This window comes from Prionailurus viverrinus, chromosome B4 (assembly GCF_022837055.1).
Source record: "Prionailurus viverrinus isolate Anna chromosome B4, UM_Priviv_1.0, whole genome shotgun sequence".
NCBI lineage: Eukaryota > Metazoa > Chordata > Mammalia > Carnivora > Felidae > Prionailurus > Prionailurus viverrinus.
Window position 1 is genome coordinate 73,122,863 of NC_062567.1, and position 21,220 is coordinate 73,144,082.

Genomic DNA, 21,220 nt, shown 5'->3' on the forward strand with positions numbered 1-21,220 from the left:
AATGTGCAGTTTTCTCCCCCACTGAACAGGACTGACATGTAACAAATAGGATATTGTAGAAATGAGAGTGTGAGTTGCAAGGTTAAGTCCTAACACTGCAGTTTCCAACTTGTCCTCTCTTGGATCACACATTCTGGGGGAAGCCTGTTCCCATGTCCTAAAGACACTCAAGCAGCCCTATTGGAGAGAGGTCCATCTGGTGAAAGAACTAAGGCCACCTGCCAACAACCAGCACCAACTTGCAAGATGGGCAGGTGAACCACCTTGGAAAATAAATCTTCCAGTCCCAATGAAGCATTCAGGGAACTGCAGCCTCAGTCAACATCTTGACTACAACCTTATATGAGAAATCCAGAGACAGAATTATGCCAGCTAAACCACCACCGAATTCCTGACCCTCAGAAACTTCCTGAAGTAATACACATATATTATTTTAAACCACAAAGTTTTGGGGGTAATTTGTTATGTGGCAATAGATAAAATTGCAAACAACTACATACCTACTACCAGCTTGTCATCTTAGCATTTGGTTTATTTATTACAGATTTTTAATTTTCTTTTTTAACATTTTTTATCAAATTTTTTTGTTTTTATTTATTTTGAGACAGAGACAGGGTGAATGGGAGAGTGGCAGAGAGAGAGGGAGAGAGAGAATCCCAAGCAGGCCCATGCTATTAGCACAGAGCCTGACGTGGGGCTCAAACTCATAAAACCATGAGATTATGAGATGAGCCAAAGTCAAGAGTCGGATGCCTAACTGACTGAGCCACCCAGGCTCCTAGATTTTTAATTTTCTTAAAAATATAAACCCCCCACCTCCAACACACACACAAAACCCATTCAAAATAGAACAGATGCAGTTGAAACTCTGGCTTTATCCTGTCCCTGCCTTGTGCCTCAGGTCTCTGAAAAGGCATCACTGCACACGCTCTATGGAATGTGTGCTTACTTCCCTGATTTTAGGCCATCCAGGCCGTCTTCCTGAAGAGCAAACTCTTCTCCGCATTGATTTGTTGTTGTTTTCCAGGCTCTGGCCTAGCTACTTTTCCTTCTTGTTTTGCAGAAAAGAACAGAGAGGGATATTTCAGAGGGTCTTCAGATGGCTCACATAACCGACTTCCTTTGTGAGTTCAGCACTAACTCTAAATCTTCAATCCCCATTTGGTCACTAATTCAGTTTAGGGTTCCTCATGGTACTTTAAGGCCCTGGCATTTGCCTTCCCGAGACCTGTGGTGGCTGCATTTGTGTTATCAGTCTACAGTGCCACCCAAGAGAGCTTTCTCTCAGAAATATGTGACAAATCAGATCATTTCTTTCAGGAGTAGAGAACTATTTTGTAAATTTGTAGGGAAAAAAATGGAAAAATTTTGGTATTCCCTACTCTTTAAACCAAGGATCAACATCTCCAGCCAACCTTAATAGTCCCTATACTTCCTGAATTTCAAATGTACGTTTTCTCTAAACGTCTATCTGCATCCTGTTTGCCTGTCTTCTCCATAGTCATTTAAATGCAGCCAAACTATATACTTGAAAGAATGTACAGTATGTTGGGGCACTTGGGTAGCTCAGTTGGTTGTATTGTTATCTTGAATTTGGCTCAAGGCATGATCTGGTTTTGAGTTAAAGCTGTGGGGCTCTGCTGAGCCTTAGGACTCTCTCCTGCCCCTCCACCCCCCCCCCCAATAAACTTAAGAAAAAATGTATGCTACACCAAGTACTGTAAATTATTAACCCTATCCTAACCTGTACAATGTTGCCACTTCACCGTCTCCTAAAGCACTGCTCTTGCAAACATCCATAGCTTAGTTTTTCCTATACCCATGCCTCATTTGGTTTTCCCCTATGGTAGGATTTTTATCACCAGGAATTCTGATCCTGCCACTCCTCCCTCCCAATAGGATAGGGCTAGAAACAGCTTTCACCTCCTTGTGGTCAAATGTTCATCTAGCCAGCCATTTTGTTGTACAAGGGTTATTTTTCCTAAACCCCCTTTGACCTGCATTCTGAAACTGAGGTGGTATTAACACATCAGTGTCAAAATCTAGCTCTCCTGCTTTTCCAGTCCAGTGTGCTCTTTTCCCCATACAGGCAGCTACACAGAAAGTGGGATCCTTGGTATTACAACCTTGTTGCAGACTATCTTCCAGATGTAGATGAGTGGTAGTACATCTTGAATTGGAGAAAGCAATTTAGAAGAAGCACAGAAGTCAAACTTCCTTTCATAAAGCCTTTACTTTGAGACATGATGCAAAAATCTGACAGGTACACATGGAAAAGTAAGACATGGTCACAGTTAAAAGTGAAGACAATCTAACCAGAAGCTTTAATGCCTGTCAGCTAATGTTGAAGCTTAAGTTCTGAGTGTGACATGCTGCAGGGTTGAAAGGAATGGTAATTAGTATTCCTCTCCTTCCTCTTCACCCTCTCCTTCAACAGAATCCACACCAACCTCCTCATAATCCTTCTCAAGGGCAGCCATGTCCTCACGGGCCTCAGAAAACTCTCCTTCCTCCATGCCCTCACCCACATACCAGTGAACAAAGGCACGCTTGGCATACATCAGGTCAAACTTGTGGTCCAGGCGAGCCCAGGCCTCAGCAATGGCTGTGGTGTTGCTCAGCATGCACACAGCTCGCTGTACTTTGGCCAGGTCTCCACCAGGTACCACAGTGGGAGGCTGGTAATTAATGCCAACTTTGAAGCCAGTGGGGCACCAGTCCACGAACTGGATGCTGCGCTTGGTCTTGATGGTGGCAATGGCAGCATTGACATCTTTGGGAACCACATCACCACGGTACAACAGGCAGCAAGCCATGTATTTACCATGGCGAGGGTCACATTTCACCATCTGGTTGGCTGGCTCAAAGCACGCATTGGTGATCTCTGCTACAGAAAGCTGTTCATGGTAGGCTTTCTCAGCAGAGATGACAGGGGCATATGTGGCCAGAGGGAAGTGGATGCGGGGATAGGGCACCAGGTTGGTCTGGAATTCTGTCAGATCCACATTCAGGGCTCCATCAAATCTGAGGGAAGCAGTGATGGAAGACACAATCTGGCTAATAAGGCGGTTAAGGTTAGTGTAGGTTGGGCGTTCAATATCGAGGTTTCTACGACAGATGTCATAGATGGCCTCATTGTCTACCATGAAGGCACAATCAGAGTGCTCCAGGGTGGTGTGGGTAGTGAGGATGGAGTTGTAGGGCTCAACGACAGCAGTGGAAACCTGGGGGGCTGGGTAAATGGAGAACTCCAGCTTGGACTTCTTGCCATAATCGACAGAGAGACGTTCCATCAGCAGGGAGGTGAACCCGGAACCAGTTCCCCCTCCAAAGCTGTGGAAAACCAAGAAGCCCTGAAGACCCGTGCACTGGTCAGCCTGTGAGAAAAAAGGAACAGAGGAGACAGATTATAATAGACCTTCCCAGAATTACAAAGCATTTCTTCACTTAAAACATCTTCATTGACATTTATAAAATGACACCAAATAATTCATGTTGTAGTTGAAAATTTAAAAACCCTATCAAGGAATAATTTACCAGTTGTCCTCACTCCATTATATTTCTATTCTGTGTTTGAAAAGAAAAGATCGTATTTCAAATGTCTTCCTTAGAGTCATTATTTACTTTATTCTGGAGAACAAACATACCAGTTTCCGAATTCGGTCCAAGACAAGGTCGATGATCTCCTTGCCGATGGTGTAGTGCCCTCGGGCGTAGTTATTGGCAGCATCTTCCTTGCCCGTGATGAGCTGCTCAGGATGGAAGAGCTGGCGGTAGGTGCCAGTGCGAACTTCATCTGGAAGAGAAAAACAAAGCAGCCACCCGTCACTCACAACCTGCACACGCCTGCTCCACCCCAGGGTGTCAATGGAGCCCTCACAACAGACCTCCTTTGTCAAGAGCCCTGAGATCTCCCTTGGGTTACTGAGGCCAACTCACCAATGACTGTGGGTTCCAGGTCTACAAACACTGCCCTGGGCACATGCTTGCCAGCGCCCGTCTCACTGAAGAAGGTGTTGAAGGAGTCATCTCCTCCCCCAATGGTCTTGTCACTTGGCATCTGGCCATCGGGCTGGATGCCGTGTTCCAGGCAATAGAGCTCCCAGCAGGCATTGCCGATCTGAACACCAGCCTGGCCAACGTGGATGGAGATGCACTCACGCTGTGGAAAAGTAGGTAAAAACAAACAAACAAACAAAAAAACCAGCATTAAACTAATCTAGTAGTGACTGTGAAGCAGAACAAAATAATCTTACAAATTTCCCCTTCCAAAACTAGTTAAAATGTAACATCTTTTCTAGGAGAGAATCACTACACTTTTTAATCGGCATTGCTTTTAATGTATTTCTTTTCACCCTGTAAATTGGGAAGGCCTCGTTCCAGACCAAGAAAGCTTAGTCACAGCTTTCTCCTTTGGAGCACCAAGATAGGGGGGAGGCCATTCATCCAGTGCTCAGGCTTCAGAATTCCATTTTAGACTAGGCGGCCAGATTTCCGGGCAGCTACCATCACAGGAAGCACGTGGCCAGAACAGTGCAGAGGAAATGTCTGGCCACAGGGACAAAGGGCGGGGTTTTGCGGCACAGGATGAATGAGCAATTCAGGGTGTGTGCGCGCGCGCCCGCGCCCGCCTGCGGCCAGCGGGACCGCGCAGCTGCAGACACACGCAGCGGCCACGTCTGCTGAGGTGCTACCTCGGCCAACCATCTTCTGCTCCCCCAGGCGCTAGGCTTAGCCTAGCACCCCCACATCAGTCAGGGCGCAGCAGGGGATTATCAGCAGCCCAGATCTGGACCAAGATCCGATTTCCATTCTCTCAAAATCCCTCACCGCCACCAGCTGCTCCTACACGCATTCCTAACATAGGTCAAGGGACAGATGGAGTCTAGAAGCTGTTGGGAGCAAATTATCCTAGTACGCTGGCGTACTGCAGCACACTGACACGGAGGATTCTCCACATGTAGCTTTTCTTTCGTTAAAAACAAAAAAAATTCAGGCTAACAGACGACACGCCCTACAGTGGCGGACGCGCAGGGACCCAGCGCGCACGCGCAGACTGCAGGGGCGGTCTCCCGCCGCTCCCTGGCGGGAAGCTAACGGTCGCGCGTGCGCTTTTGTATTCCGGCTCCTTCCCGCCTCCGCTCTTCTCGCTAAGGAGGAAGTGAGGGCGTGGAGAGCCCGCGCGCGCTCCCGCCAAAGGCCGGGGAAAGAAGGGGGGATGGGAACGCGCGGGAAAGGACTGTAGGGTCTCGGGTCACCGCACCCCGGAGTTAAGGGCTAATTGAGAGCCCCAACCACGGTCTGGGGAGCTGGGGCTCCGCCATCCCCTCCCAAAGACAGAGAAGAAAATGCGCCCCCCCCTTCCTTGCCCCAGCCGTTCTCACTACTCCCACCCTCGCCTCGCTTTTCGCCCTCCAAAACGAGGAGCGCTGATCTCTGGCTAAAAGGCCGTCCGAGACCGCCTGGCTGGCTTTTCCCCTTTTTCCAGAGCGAGGGCGGCGCCGCGAGTAGTCCACTCACCATGGTGGCTAAGGGTTAGCAGGCGTAGGCGACAGGAGCAGACACCGGGTCCTGGTTACCGTCCCCGACAAGCTAAGAGTCGAGGTAAGTAACGCACTGAAGCGGGGGCGGTGCCGGAGCCACTTAAGTAGCGGTTCGGGGAGGGGCTGGCGGGCACAGGCGGTGCCACTGCCGCGGGCCCCTCCCCCGGCCCGGCGCGCCCACTCGGCGCCCGGCTCGGCCGCCGCAGAGGCGGGCTTCTTGGACCGGAGCCCCCTCCCCGCTCCGGGCCTGCTGGGCGGGGTCTGCCGCGCCTGCGGACAGCGAGCTCGGGTGCTGCAGTCTTTGGCGCATGGCTGCCAGGGCCTGGGCTGGGGGCGGGCAGCGGGCGCAGGTTCCGAAACCAGCCAACGTGGGAACGGGAAAGGAGGCTTGCCTTAATATGGACGAACCCTAAGACTTAAGAAGTCCATACAGTTTTAAAGATGAAGCACCATGAAATGCAGAAACTTCTGGTCCGGCTAGCTCAGCTGATTATTTTCATGTTGCCACAATCTGTCAGTGAGTTTTGCCTTTTTCTTTTCTCAGTTCCTTTAAAGGCAGGCAGTGCATTCTTTACTTACCTGGTAGTGTGGAGGATGCAAGGTTTAGAAAACAGACTAGTTTTATTTGGTTTATTGTAATGACTTGTTCGTTAAAGTAAGGTGCAAGACGTTGGAAGCAAAAGTATTTCAGTCATTCAAAAAGTAGTACCGAAGCAATGAACATCGAGGCTGTTAAAACGACTTACTAGGCCCCATTTTTAGACCTAAACCAACAACTTTATGGAACAGTCTTAGGGGCTTTTAAAATGGGAGGATATTCAAAGATACATTTCACGGGCACCTGACTAGCTCAGTCGCTAGAGCCTGTGACTCCAGATCTCGGGGTGGTGAGTTTGAGCCCCAAGTTGGGTGTAGAGATTCTTAAAAATAAAATCTTAAACAACAACAACAACAACAACAGAAAAACCCCACAAAGGTACATTTCACATTTGGTAGCTGAATGGGAGTAGTGAGGACAGAAATTTGGGTAGAGAGGAAATTGTTTGACACCGAAGGATATTAGGAAGTAGGGAATCCTTGTGTTATATTTAGAGCTTTGTAAAACTCTATATAATAATAAATGCTTTCCGTTATGTCAAGATAGATCAGTTGGTTATGGCGCACTGCTTGGAGGCCCAGATAATAGTGGGTACCCCCTCCCTCCCCCCCCCCCCCCGGCCCCAGACCTCGCCCGTGCCTTTCAGGAGAGTCTATTACAAGACCATAAACTATATATTGCTAACCCTTGTAAATGCATAAAGTGGTTAGTTAGGATGAAGTGTGGCTTTAAAATGGCCCTAGCAGAAACCTATTGCTGTTACACTGTTCAAGATATCCTTGCAGTGATATGTTAGTAACAAGAAGTAGACATAAAACAATAACAAATCATAGCTCAAATTCAGTTATTACTTTACTCAGATTTGGTAAAGCCTTCACCCTTCATATCAAATAACAAATTTACACTATTAATATGTGTGTGTAGTTTGTAATGAGACATATATATGTGTGTGTGTATATGTTTCTGATTTCATATATATTTCTAGTTTTATAAATATATATATATAATATCTCCACTTCTATGAACCTGGAATACAAACAAGGAGGTTTTCTTTTATTTCTAATAAATATATATTTTTTGTAATCCTGTTAAAAGGTTTTCAACTCAATATCCAAATTTACACACATTTTCCAAACTGGGTTACCAGGGACAGGAATATATTTAAATATTGTCTCACTTATTCTTAAAGGAGATAGAAAATGATTAGTTTGCTTGGCCCAGAAGAATGAATGTTAGGGAACCACCCTGCTTAACTCCATTTTGCTGTCTGGATGAAAGCCATTTGGAAGCAGGCACCTCCCTTCTCCTAGCTCTCTGCAGAACCTTAGAGCTTTCACTGCAGAGATTTGCTCCTATGGGCCTATATGTTTCCCTAGACGCCTTCCTAAAATCATTAGCTTTGCTAGCCTTGTTTCTGTGAATTCCCCTGTTGTGAATGAGGAAGTATTTGAGGGGTTTTTTTAGGTCCCTGATGATACCTTGGTTTTTAGAGAGTGATTTAGAGCCAAAAAGGACTTTTAAATATTATCTAATCTGGTATCTTTAGGCCACAAAAAATATTGAATAATGCTAAGTATATTTTGCTACCTCTTTAGTACCTGAAAGGAAAAGCTGACATTTGTTTTTCTTTTGTACCCATATTAAACTTACATAGGTTTATTTACTTGTATTATATATAGATGTATATACTTTGTATATATTTAGCAACTAAATAGTAGTTATCTATTGCTGGGATATAAACAGTATTATCCACTGTCTTAACATTTTAACTGATTATATTATAGATCTTTCTTTTGTTGGACTGTTTCAGGGCTTGTAACAATTTGCTTTGAGTTTTTGATGTAATGGAAATGTTGTGTTGGTGTTTGAGCCACTCCCATCTTTGCTACTTAATATTGTGGCCATTTGCTACTGTTTTAACTGTTCTATGCAGTCAGAACATTTTTGATAGTTCCATATTGTGGTTTAGACACAACAGTTCACTTTATATTTTGTTCCTTTAACCAGCTCTACAGGGAAAGACAAAAATAAGTAGCAATAACTTACCAAGCATCAACTATTTTCAAACATTTAGCCTTTATTCTTACTTATCATAGTGCTATAAATTTACATATACTATTTTGTGTTCTCTCCCTGCCCTCCCCCCCACCCCACCCGCCATGGTATAGGGGAAAGAAAATGGGTTTTGATTCAGATAGTTCTAGACACAATTTTAATTTTGTCAGTTAATGGTAGTATGACTTTAGATCCTTAATTAATTCTTTCTCCAGTTTCATTTATGAATGAGAATCAGTATTAGTTTGAATCATCTTTTTCTCATATTGTCATATTCAAACCCATTAGTAAATTCTATCAGCTTTATTTTCCATAATATTCCCATCACTTATTATCACATTCCCTTATTTCATAGCATTTATAGAATCTGAAATTATCTTGTTTGTATGTTTATTTACCTGTTTAAAATTTCCCCCTAATTGCATGCAAACTCCATGTCTGTTTGTGTGGAAGCCAATCTTTGTTGCCCCTCTAAAAACCACCTTCTTCCATCCTTCTTTGCCAAGATAACCTCTCTCTCTTTTTACTTTCTTCTTCTTCTTATTATTAGAATTTTTTTTTAAGGTTTATTCATTTTTCAGAGACAGAGCATGAGCGGGGGGCGGTGGGGGGGGGGGCAGAGAGAGAGGGAGACAATCTGAAACAGGCTCCAGGCTCTGAGCTGTCAGCACAGAGCCCGATGCAGGGCCCAAACTCACAGATGGTGAGATCATGACCCGAGCTGAAGTCGGATGCCTAACCTACTCAGCCATCCAGGCACCCCTCTTCTTATTTTTTCATGTTTATTTACTTTTGAGAGAGAGAGCGCGCAAGCAAGGGAGGAGCAGAGAGAGAGGGGACACAAAATGTGAAGGCTCCAGGCTCTGAGCTGTCAGCACAGAGCCTGATATGGGGCTTGAATCCACGAACCACGAGATCATGATCTAAGCTGAAGTCCGACGCTTAACTGACTAAGCCACCCAGGCGCCCCCACGCTCTCTCTTTTTAAAGGATATTTATGTGCTCCATCCCAGGGGACAAATCAAGGGAACCCTATTTCCTTTTACCAGTTGTTTACTTGCTTTTTCAGTCTCCTTATGATTGGACCCCAGTTCTGGCCAATGGAACATAAAGGGAAGTTGGCTGGGGTATTTCTGAATGGTTTTGAAAGAACACTTCAACTACCTCCATTTTGACCTCAGTCTGTAATTTTTTTTTTTTTAAACAGGAAGATCTTTAAAAGTTTATTTATTTATTTTAGAGAGAGAGAGAGTGCACACACAAGTGGGGGAGGGGCAGAGAGAGAGGGAGAGAGAGAGAATCCCAAGCAGGCTCCGTGCTGTCAGCAAAGAGCCCGACTCGCAGATTACTCATACAAACAGTGAGATCATGAACTGAACCAAAATCAAGAGCTGGACGCTTACCTGACTGAGCTACCCAGGTATCCCCAACCCTCAGTCTGTACTTTCTAATTGATTAAATTCTTTTTTCCAAACCTCTCTCTCTTTTTTTTTTTTTCTAATTTTATTTTTTGAATTTATATCCAAATTAGTTAGCATATAGTGCAACAATAATTTCAGGAGTATATTCCTTAATTCCCCTTACCCATTTAGCCCATCTCCCCTCCTACAACCCCTCCAGTAACCCTCTGTTTGTTCTCCATATTTAGGAGTCTCTTATGTTTTGTCCCCCTCCCTGTTTCTATATTATTTTTGCTTCCCTTCCCTTGTGTTCATCTGTTCTGTGTCTTAAAGTCCTCATATGGGTGAAGTCATGTGATATTTGTCTTTCTCTGACTAATTTCACTTAGCATAATACCCTCTAGTTCCATCCGTGTAGTAGCAAATGGCAAGATTTAATTCTTTTTGATTGCCGAGTAATACTCCATTGTATATACATACATACCACATTTTCTTTATCCATCCATCCATCGATGGACATTGGACTCTTTCCATACTTTGGCTATTGTTGATAGTGCTGCTATAAACATTGGGGTGCATGTGTCCCTTTGAAACAGCATACCTGTATCCCTTGGATAAATACTTAGTAGTACAATTCCTGGGTCGTAGGGTAGTTCTATTTTTAATTTTTTGAGGAACCTCCATACTGTTTTCCAGAGTGGCTGCACCAGCTTGCATTCCCATCAGCAGTGCAAAAGAGATCCTCTTTCTCTGCATCCTCGCCAGCATCTGTTGTTGCCTGAGTAGCTAATTTAGCCATTCTGACAGGTGTGAGGTGGTATCTCATTGTGGTTTTGATTTGTATTTCCCTGATGATGAGTGATGTTGAGCATTTTTTCATGTGTCGGTTGGCCATCTAGGTGTCTTCTTTGGAAAAGTGTCTGTTCATGTCTTTTGCCCATTTCTTCACTGGATTATTTGTGTTTTGGGTGTTGAGTTTGATAAGTTCTTTATAGATTTTGGATACTAACCCTTTATCTGATATATCGTTTGCAAATATCTTCTCCCATTCTGTCAGTTGCCTTTTAGTTTTCCTTCCTGATTCTTTCCTTTCCTGATTGTTTCCTTCACTGTGCAGAAGCTTTTTATTTTGATGAGGTCCCAATGGTTCATTTTTGCTTTTGTTTCCCTTGCCTCCAGAGACGTGTTGAGTAAGAAGTTGCTGTGGCCAAGGTCAAAGAGGTTTTGCCTGCTTTCTCCTTGAGGATTTTGATGGCTTCCTGTCTTACATTTAGGTCTTTCATCCATTTTGAGTTTATTTTTGTGTATGGTGTAAGAAAGTGGTCCAGGTTCATTCTGCATGTCGCTGTCCAGTTTTCCCAGCACCACTTGCTGAAGAGACTGTCTTTATTCCATTGGATATTCTTTCCTGCTTTGTCAAAGATTAGTTGGCCATATGTTTGTGGGTCCATTTCTGGGTTTTCTATTCTGTTCCAGTGATCTGAGTGTCTGTTTTTGTGCCAGTACCACACTGTCTTGATGATTACAGCTTTGTAGTACAGCTTGTGATGCCTTCTACTTTGGTTTTCTTTTTCAAGATTGCTTTGGCTATTCAGGGTCTTTTCTGGTTCCATACAGATTTTAGGATTATTTGTTCTAGCTCTGTGAAGAATGCTGGTGTTATTTCGATAGGGATTGCATTGAATATGTAGATTGCTTTGGGTAGTATTGAAATTTTAACAATATTTGTTCGGGGCGCCTGGGTGGCTCAGTCGGTTAAGCGTCCGACTTCGGCTCAGGTCACGATCTCGCGGTATGTGAGTTCGGGTCCCGCGTTGGGCTCTGTGCTGACTGCTCAGAGCCTGGAGCCTGTTTCAGATTCTGTGTCTCCCTCTCTCTGACCCTTCCCCGTTCATGCTCTGACTCTCTCTGTCTCAAAAATAAATAAACGTTAAAAAAAATTAAAAAAAAAACAACAACAAAACACAATATTTGTTCTTCCTATCCAGGTGCATGGAATATTTTTCCTTTTTTTGTGTGTGTGTCTTCAATTTCTTTCATAAGCTTTCTATAGTTTTCAGTGTATAGATTTTTCACCTCTTTGGTTAGATTTATTCCTAGGTATTTTATGGGTTTTGGTGTCTCTCTCTTTTTTTAAGATTTTATTTTTTAAGTGATCTCTATACCCAACATGGGGTTCGAATTTACAATCCTGAGATCAAGTCGCAGGCTCTATGGACTGAGCTGCCAGGTGCCCATCAAACTTATCTCTTAACTCAGGCAAAAGACCCTGCGGGCAAAGCATCCCCCATGGGAACCAAAACTACCCCTTTGAGCAATAAGGACTGCCCTGAGCCAGCAGGACCCCTGGTGACTGACCCTAAGACAATGATCGGTTTAACCTTCACTGCCTGCCTGCACGTACCCACCAAACCTTTGCTCCACATTTTCCTTATATATACCTGGAAGTATTTTCAACACTTTGGAGACAGTCTTTGAGATGTTGGTCTGCTGTCTTCCCAGTGTTGCCCTCAATGAGGTAAATTCCTTTCTTCTTTCACCACCACTCGTTTCTCTGTCTTTGGGTTTTGTCAGTGGTGAGTAGTTGAACCTTATCTGTTTGGGACTCCCAGAGCCAGGTGCTCTTGCACCCCTGTGCCCCAACTACAGTTTTCCCCCTGATCAAAAGAGATTGCACCCTTGAGAAAAGCCCTTTTGTTTCTGGTCTTCCCTTTGCTTTCTGTTTTTGGAAATGTCCTATGAAGGTGTAATGCCTGCAGCCAATTTAAGACTTTCAGGGTCTTAATATAAAGACAATCAGAGAGGTGTGCCTGGGTGGCTCAGTTGGTTAAGCGTCTAACTCTTGTTTTTGGCTCAGGTCATGATCTCACAGTTTGTGGTTTGAGCCCTGCATCAGGCTCTGTGCTGACAGTGCTGAGCCTGCTTGGCATTATCTGTCTCCATCTCTCTCTGCCCCTCCACTGCTCGTTCTCTATCTCTCTCTCTCAAGATAAATAAATAAACATTAAAAAATCATTTATTTGTTTAAAAAAAAAAGACAAAGAGATGCCAATTCAGTGCTCTGGCACTGTGAAGCTGCTAAGCCAACCTTAAAACCACCTACCTCCAGATTTATTATTATACTAAGTGCCTAATTTGTCATTTGTTGTTGAATGCCAGACTTGGTGGTTGACTGGATACAGGGTTTGAAGGAAACTGAGGAATGGAGGTTAATTTTTAGGTTTTGGGTTTAAATAGCTGATTGAATGGTAGTGTTTTTCACTGAGATCAGAACACTGAAGGAAGAAGTGAATGTGAACTGAAGAAGGGACACAGGAGAAGCTAACAATTCAGCTTTTGTCTTGTTTTGAGGTTTAAGTGTCTGTGGTACGTATACCTGGAGATGTCCATTAGCCATATATGCAGATATGGAGAGAGGAGAGAGATACAGATTTGAGAGTCTTCAGCATAAAGATGGTAACTAAACCGTGGAGATGGATAAGACCACTTGGGAAATATATAGAGCCAGGAGAGGAGTAGCCTTAGTAGAGAACTTGGCTTTAGTAGGGAACTGAAGAATGGCCTTATTCAAAATAGAGAAAAGGAACCTATAAAAGGAGTCTGAGAAGGAATGATTGGGGAAGTAGAACTGGGGGTCTCACAGGCCAAGGAAAGAAATGGTTTCCAGAAGAAGTGGTACAATACCAAATGCTGTAGGGAAGTTAAGTAGGGTAAAGACTACAAAGTGTTCTATATATATATTACATATATATATATATATATATACAGAGAAAAATAATATGACTTCTTTTATTTATTTACTGGACAAATATTTATTGAGAGCTTACCACTCAAGTACTCCTTTTAAATGTTGGGTAGATACAACAATGAACAAAATATGTTCTTCCCCCCTCATGGAATTTATGTTTTAGTGAAGAAGAAAGAAAATAAATATGTAACACAGAGATGTGAAATATAATGTCAAGTACTAATGAGTGCTATGAGGAAAAATAAAGTGAAAAGAGATTAAAGTTAAGAAGAATGCTATTTTAGATAAAGTGATCTGAGAAGGCCTCTCTGAGGAGGTAGTTATTTGAACAAAGATCTGAATTAGGTGATAGAATGGGCATTTCAAGCAGATGAACATCAAGTGTAAAGCTTGAGGTTGAGCTTGTATGTCTTTTTAAAGCAATATCAATAAAGTCAGTGAGATATGAGCAGAGGAAGTGAGGGGGAGAGTATTATGAAATAAGATCTAAGAAGTAGCCAGTGCCTAGATCATGCAAGTGTCTTCCTATTAGCCATGGAAAGACTATGTTTTATTCTAAAAATAAGGGAAGCCATTACATAGTTTTGAGCAAAGCTGTGTAATATTCTATTTTAGACTTTAAAAGGAATTTTCTGGCTGTTATGAGAATAAACTATAGGAGGTTAAGAGTGGAATAAGGAGTATGAGTTGGAAGGGAATAACAGTAATGCAAGTAAGAGGTGATAGTTACTTGGACCAGGGTGCACCAGTGGTGGAGGTGGTAAAATGGGGTCAGTGTATGGATATATTTTGAAGGTAGTACTGGTAGGATTTATTAATGCATGGAACGTAGAGTGAGAAAGAAAGAGAGGAGTCAAACATGATCCTACGGTTTCTGGCCCAAGCAACAATGGGGAATACTGAAGGATGAACAGGGATCAAGAAATGGAGGGAATCAGAAGTTCAGTTTTGGACATGTTAAGTTTGAGATGTAGGTATTAGTTATCTAGGTAGAAATGGTGATTAGGCAGTAGGCTAAGGTGCAGAGAAGTCACACTGGAAGTAAATTTAGGAGTCATCAGCATGGAAACTGGGTGACATCACCTAGGAAGAAAGTGTAGATTCAAAGAGGACCAAAGGGGTGCCTGGGTGGCTCAGTCGGTTAAGCATCTGACTCTTGATTTTGGCTCAGGTCATGATCTCACAGTTTGTGAGATGAGCCCTGAGTTGGGCTCTGCGCTGACAATGTGAAGCCTGCTTGGGATTCTCTCTCCTTCTCTTTCTGCCCCTCTCCTGCTCACACACACTCTCTCTCTCTCTCAGTCTCTCTCTCAAAATAAATATATAAACATTAAAAAAAATAAAAAAGGACCCAAGATTGAACCCTGGAGCCCTTCAGGTTTTAAAAATGAGGAAGAAGATCCTGTAGTCAAAAGTGAGAAAGATCAGCCAGTGGTATAGGAAGAAAAACATGAAGAGTGTGGTGTTCTGGAAACCAAATGAAGAAAGTGTTTCAAGCAGGAGAGTGCAAACTGTGTCAAATTCTTTTGGGAAGTTAGGTAAGATAAGGTCAGAGAGTTGGCTAATAGATTTGGCAGTGTGGATGTCACCTGTGACCTGGGCAAGAGTGGCATCAGTAGGCATGAATGAAGGGCTTGATGGGGGTGGGTTTGAGAGAGAATGCAAGGTGAGGAAGTGGAGAAAATGGGATAAAAACCTCTTTTGAGGAATTTTGCTTTAAGGGAGTTAAGGAGGATAGCTGGGATAGCTGGATAGGGATGTTCAATAAAGGAAAGGTTTTTTTTTTTTAAAAGATGGGAGATAGTTTAACATGTGTGTTTGCTAGTGAGAAGAAATAAAAGAGGGGGAAATTAATGATGTGAGGAAAAGGGGGGATCAATTAAGGAGCAAAGTTTTAGACTAGACCTGTGAAATGGGAAGGGATCCAGTGTGCCACTGAAGGGGTTAACCTTGGAGAGGAGCATGATAGTTTTTCCACTGACACATAGGAGGAAGCAGAGTATGAGTACAGGTTCAGATTGGCAGTTAGATTTGGTGATGGGAACACTGGAATTTTTCTTTTGGTGGCTTCTTTTTTCTTCCCACCCCAGTGAAATAGCAAAACAGGGAATTTCTCCTTACTCCCTCCCTGTTTCTTAATCACAGCAGAACCCTGATTTTGTTGGGAGCTAGGTGCCAAGTTTCTGTTTCAATTACACAAGGGATGTCTATGTGACTAAATTCTGGTGAATTGTTAGTGGAAGTTATTTTGTGGGGCTTCTGAGATGGTATATGTTTTTAGCCCTTTCTTTCTCTCTCTCTCTCTCTTTTTTTTTTGCTTAGAATGTGGACATGATAATTGAAGTTCAACCATCTTACAACAATAAAGTGATCCTAAACCATTGCTAAGGATGGAGGAAGCTAGAATCTAGGTCCCTGATGACATTGTGGAGCTGCCAAACCAGCCCAGGATTGCCTACCTCTGGACTTTTCGTTATGGGAGAAAATAAAACAATTTAAGTCACACTGATCTTTTTCCTTTTTTTCATTTTCCTGGGATGTGTGTGTCTGTTATTTGAGGCTGATTAAAGTTACAACTGATGTGGTGGGATCTTGTGGAATTTTTCTTCCGTATTTATTTTTATTTTGTTTTTAAATTTTTTAATGTTTATTTTATTTCTGAGGGACAAAGACACAAAGCATGAACAGGGGAGGGTGGAGAGAGAGGGAGACACAGAATCTGAAGTAGGCTCCAGGCTCTGAGCTGTCAGCACAGAGCCTGACGTGGGGCTCGAACCCATGAACCACAAGATCATGACCTGAGCCAAAGTTGGACGCTTAACCGACTGAGCCACCCAGACACTCCTCTTCTGCATTTATTTTTAAATTTTTTTATTTTCTGTTTTTTCAGTGAAATGAGAAGGGGAGGGTCACTGACTAAACGTGAGGATTGGGGAGAGAATGTGGGAGGTTTGAAGAGAGCAAATGTATAAAATAGTCATCTCTGAGAGTGGGAGAGTAAATTAACTAGGGAAATGTAGTAAAATTTCCAAGTATTGTTGAAGGCATAGTAGATTTTTCAAATATTTGTGGTTGTAAATACAAAATGATTATCAGTCATCCTGGTAGTTTTTTTCTAGTCAGGACCAGCTGCTCAGATGAGGTATGAAATAGGTGGAGAATTGGATTTATCCAGGATTGGTGTTTTGCTGAAACTGCTGGATCACCATTTGTGAAATAGAAGACAAAGTAGATGTTAGCCACTGAAAAGATAATTGAATATCTGAATGGATTTTTTTTAATGTAAAAAAAAAAACAACAATAGACTAGTTAAAAGTTCTCATGGTTCAAAAGTTGAAGAGATAAGCCAATGTACATTGAGAAGTTTTGCTTCCACCCTCTGATCTCTGATAGCTGGTTAAATGTTATTTCTGGGTGTGTCTGTAAAGTATTTCCAGAAGATATTAGCATTTGAATTGGTGGACTGAATAAAGCAGATGGCCCTCTCCAATGGGAATGGATGTCATTCAAAGCATTGAGGGCCTGGGGCACCTGGCTGGCTTAGTCAATAGAGCATGGGACTCAATCTCAGAGTAATGAGTTTGAGCCCTACTTGGATGTAGAGTTTACTTAAAAAACAAAACAAAAACAAAAACAAAAAAATGTTGAGGGCCTGAATAGAACAAAAAGACACAGGAAGTTTAAATTTACTCTCTCCCTGACTACATGAGCTGAGACATCAGTCTTCTGTCCTCGGTGTTCCTGATTCTCCGACTTCAGATCCAGACAGGAATCTACACCATTAGCTCTCCAACCTTTGAGTTACATGCCTGTCTTTTCTAGGTCTCTAGTTTGTAGATGATAGACAGTGGGGCTTCTCAGCCTCAATGATCATGTGAGCCAATACTTTATAATCTCAATGGATGGGTGGATGGATGGATGGATGGATGGATGGATGGATGGGTAGATAGGTACGTACGTAGGTAGGTAGACAGATCCTATTGGTTCTCCTCTGGACAGCCTTGGCTAATACACAAGTCTCTGCTCATTCATCCCATTCCTCCCCACTAGCCCTATAGATAAGCATTTGTGTTTGTTGTGAATTCTGTCAATATTTCTTCATGAAAATATAAACAAATATTGACCTATTCTTATTTCGCCTTTTTTTCATGTTTCATTTTATCTTTTGAGAGATAGAGAAAGACAGAGTGCAAGCAGGGGAGGGGCAGAGAGAGAGGGAGACACAAAATCCAAAGCAGGCTCCAGGCTCTGAGCAGTTAGCACAGAGCCCAACGCAGGGCTCGAACCCACGAATGAAAGATCATGACCTGAGCCAAAGCTGGACACTCAACCAACTGAGCCACCGAGGCACCCCTATTTAACTCGTTTTTTATGCACAAAAGGGTAGCAGGCTATAGTGCATGCTGTTTTACACCTTGCTTTTTCACTTGTCAGTATATTCTGGATATCTTTCCATATCAACAACTCCTAGAAAGCATCTTCATTAGTTTTATTTTCTATTCCATCTATAGGGTGTCAATCCAAAATGAACAAGCCTTTTAGAATTTCTTCTTTTTTTTAAATTTTTTAATGTTTATTTTTGAGAGAGAGAGAGAGCAAGCAAGAGGGCGGCAGAGAAGGAGGGAGATACAGAATCCAAAAGCAGGCTCTAGGCTCTGAGCTGTCAGCACAGAGCCCAATGCGGGGCTCAAGCCCAAGGGCTGTGATATCGTGACTTGAGCTGAAGTCTGACACTCAACTGACGAAGCCACCCAGGGGCCCCTAGCCTTTTAGAATTTCAAAAAGTAAAGAAAGTTTTATTCGAGCCCACGTTAGTACAGATGCCTTGGAAACATGATCTTCATGGGGAAGAAACTGTTCCAAGAATGAGCAATTTTTATAGGGTTATATACTTTTTTTCATCTTATGAAAGCTCAAAGGATTATAGGTCTGCATATAGGCAGTAATCATGAGTTTTATCATAAAAGAATGCAGGGAGTAGCAGCATTGATGGTTATCTCAAGGACAAGATGATTTTCCTTTAGGCTACTCGTTCATGAAGCAGAGGTACAATGCATGCGTGGCAGGCCATAAATCAGGCTTTTGGTTTGAACAAAGTTTATGTACAATCATGCTGACTTAGAAAGAAATCTAAAAATCCGTCTACATAACGGAAATATGTACGAACACTGCACCCCCCTCCCCCCCCACCCGCCCACCACCATGGAGTCCCAAACCCTTAGTCACTTCACTTCCTGGTTCTTCTTCCCCTCTCCCTTTTGTGGGCTTATTTTCTCAGGCTTTGCAATGAGCACACACCAAAGAACAAAGGGAGAAGGGACTGAAAGACTCTGTGTCACCTCAGGAAATGTATATTTGTTCCAATCAGACTACTTTTTGTCTTACATGGGCACAGGCAACATCTGGGTAAGGCTATAACCTCTGTAGTACTCAGCTAATGAGGAACCAGGGGAGGAACTTGCATACTAGGAGATAAATTGTCTGCTGTGACTGCCCTGAGTGTGCCTGCCTGTCAGACACCCAGGCTTGGAACAACGTTGATTAAAGCCTCTCTTCACTGTGCTCTGAGTCTCCATGTCCCTCCTTTGACTGGGTTGATGGGCTAATTTCTAATTAATTAATTAATACTACTCAGGCTATTGGCAGAGAGGTAGGAGCATTTGGAAAGTCTTATATGAAACATCAAGCAAAGATTGAGGCAGTTATGAGATTCAGGAAAAATAAAAGTTTGTATGAGAAAGGAAGTATCGTTATAGTGGACTACAGTAAAACCTTGGACTGCGAGTAACTTGTTCTGCGAGTGTTCTGCAAGACGAGCAAACATGTCTAATAAATTTTAACTTGATTGGGGCGCCTGGGTGGCGCAGTCGGTTAAGCGTCCGACTTCAGCCAGGTCACGATCTCGCGGTCCGTGAGTTCGAGCCCCGCTGTCAGGCTCTGGGCTGATGGCTCAGAGCCTGGAGCCTGTTTCCGATTCTGTGTCTCCCTCTCTCTCTGCCCCTCCCCCGTTCATGCTCTGTGTCTCTCTGTCCCAAAAATAAATAAACGTTGAAAAAAAAATTTTTTTAACTTGATGAACAAGTGGTGTCTTGTAATACGAGTAGTATGTGACGCCAAATGTCACATGATTACAACTGAGCCGATGGTTTTTGAAATTCTCTTTGATATACGAGTGCTTTGGATTACAAGCATGTTTCCGAAATGAATTATGCTTGCAAACCAAGGTTTTAGTGTATTTGCTTCAGCAATGAATAATACTTGAATAACCACAATAATACAGGGTCACCTGGGTGGCTCAGTCAGTTAAGTGGCCGACCGCTCTTAATCTTAGCTCAGGTCATGATCTTACGGTTCACGGGCTCGAGCCCTGCACTGGGCTTTGTACCAAAAGTGCAGAGCCTGGTTGGGGTTCTCTCTCCCCCTCTCTCTCTGCCTCTCCACCACTTGTGCTCTCTCCCTCTCTCTCAAAATAAATAAACTTAAAACAATTTTTTTAATTAAAAATAAAAAGATTCTCATTCTCTCCCTGTACCTCTCCCCCCCACTCTCTCTCTAAAATAAAAAAAAAAAAATTCTAATAATTGATACGTATTCTTTTTTGGAATTTTTGTATATATAGTCATTCTGTAAGATTATTTCTGACACCAAACACATGGTGTTTAACACACCAATTTTTGTTTTTAAGTAGGCTCCATGCTCAGCATGGAGCCCAACACAGGGCTTGAACTCATAACCCTGAGATCAAGACCTGAGCCAAGATCAAGAGTTGAACATTTAACTGTCTGAGCCACTGAGGCACCCCTCCACCCCAGTTTTTAATTCTCTGATACCACCTGGGTGTTTAGCATTCGATTCAGTTCTGACACTATGTGCAGTTAGTGCAGACCCCACCAGTGAAGGGCTCAATCACAAAAGACTGCCCCCACTTAAGGGAACAGTCGCAAGTCCCAATGTGCCACCTATACTTACACCCACCAACTATAAACTCAGGGGTTCCCATGACCCTTTCTCTCAGTTTCAATAATTTGCTAGAAGTACGGTTTCTTGATTTGCCTCTCTCTCTCTTTTTTCCCCTTTGCTCATTTGTTTTGTTTCTTAAATTCCACATATAAGTGAAACCATATGGTATTTGTCTTTCTCTGACTGACTTATTTTGCTTAGTATTATACTGTCTAGCTCCATCCATGTCGTTGCAAATGGCAAGACTTCATTATTTTTTATGGCTAAATAATATTCCACTGTATGTGTATGCCACATCTTCTTTATCCATTCATCTATTGATGGACACTTGGGCTGCTTCCATAATTCAGCTGTTGTAAATAATGGTGCAAAAAAATAGGGGTGCATGTATCCCTCTGAATTAGTGTCTTTGTATTTTGGGGGTAAATACCCAGTAGTGTAATTACTGGATCATAGGTTAGTTCTATTTTTAACATTTTGAGGAACCTCCATACTCTGGAAAATTAGATTTTGAGGATGAAATGTTTTGATGCCTAAAATAAAGATTTGCTTTTCCTTCTGCCAGATGCCTGAGGGCACCACCTATCTAGGATGACTTTAAACTAAATTTATAGCTTTAGGGCTTTTGGAATATCCAAGTTATGTGGATTAGAGTTGCAAATTCATGTAAGAACTGGTTGTTTTGGACATAGGTATTCTTGTCTGTTTGTTTTTCCTCTTTTTCCTGCTCACATCAAGGCAATTTTCATTGCAACTCTCTGGAAGAGGAGCTTGGAGTAGATTTAATTCTGACTCACCCTTGCACTAAGGGTTTAGTCCTTTGGAGTTCCAAATTTTTCTTTTTTCTTTTTTTTTTTTCTAAGCAGGTGCTTCATTTATTATACTTCTTCTTTTGGGTAACCCTAGGCTTTACATT

General features: G+C 42.7%; 1 protein-coding gene and 1 long non-coding RNA gene across 2 annotated transcripts; one reads left to right on the forward strand and one right to left on the reverse strand.

Annotated features, from left to right (window-relative positions):
* Positions 1–2,214: 2,214 nt before the first annotated feature.
* On the reverse strand, positions 2,215–5,659 carry TUBA1B (tubulin alpha 1b). The gene is made up of 4 exons (XM_047865178.1): positions 5,521–5,659; positions 3,940–4,162; positions 3,648–3,796; positions 2,215–3,377 (listed from the first exon to the last, which is right to left on the reverse strand). The coding sequence occupies exons 1-4, from the start codon at positions 5,521–5,523 to the stop codon at positions 2,397–2,399; spliced, it is 1,356 nt and encodes a 451-aa protein (XP_047721134.1). The 5' UTR covers positions 5,524–5,659; the 3' UTR covers positions 2,215–2,396.
* Positions 5,660–5,802: 143 nt separating this feature from the next.
* LOC125169647 (uncharacterized) lies at positions 5,803–15,849 on the forward strand. Its single transcript, XR_007153749.1, has 2 exons — positions 5,803–6,060; positions 15,667–15,849. It is a non-coding gene; the product is annotated as an uncharacterized LOC125169647 (long non-coding RNA).
* The last annotated feature ends 5,371 nt before the right edge of the window (positions 15,850–21,220 follow it).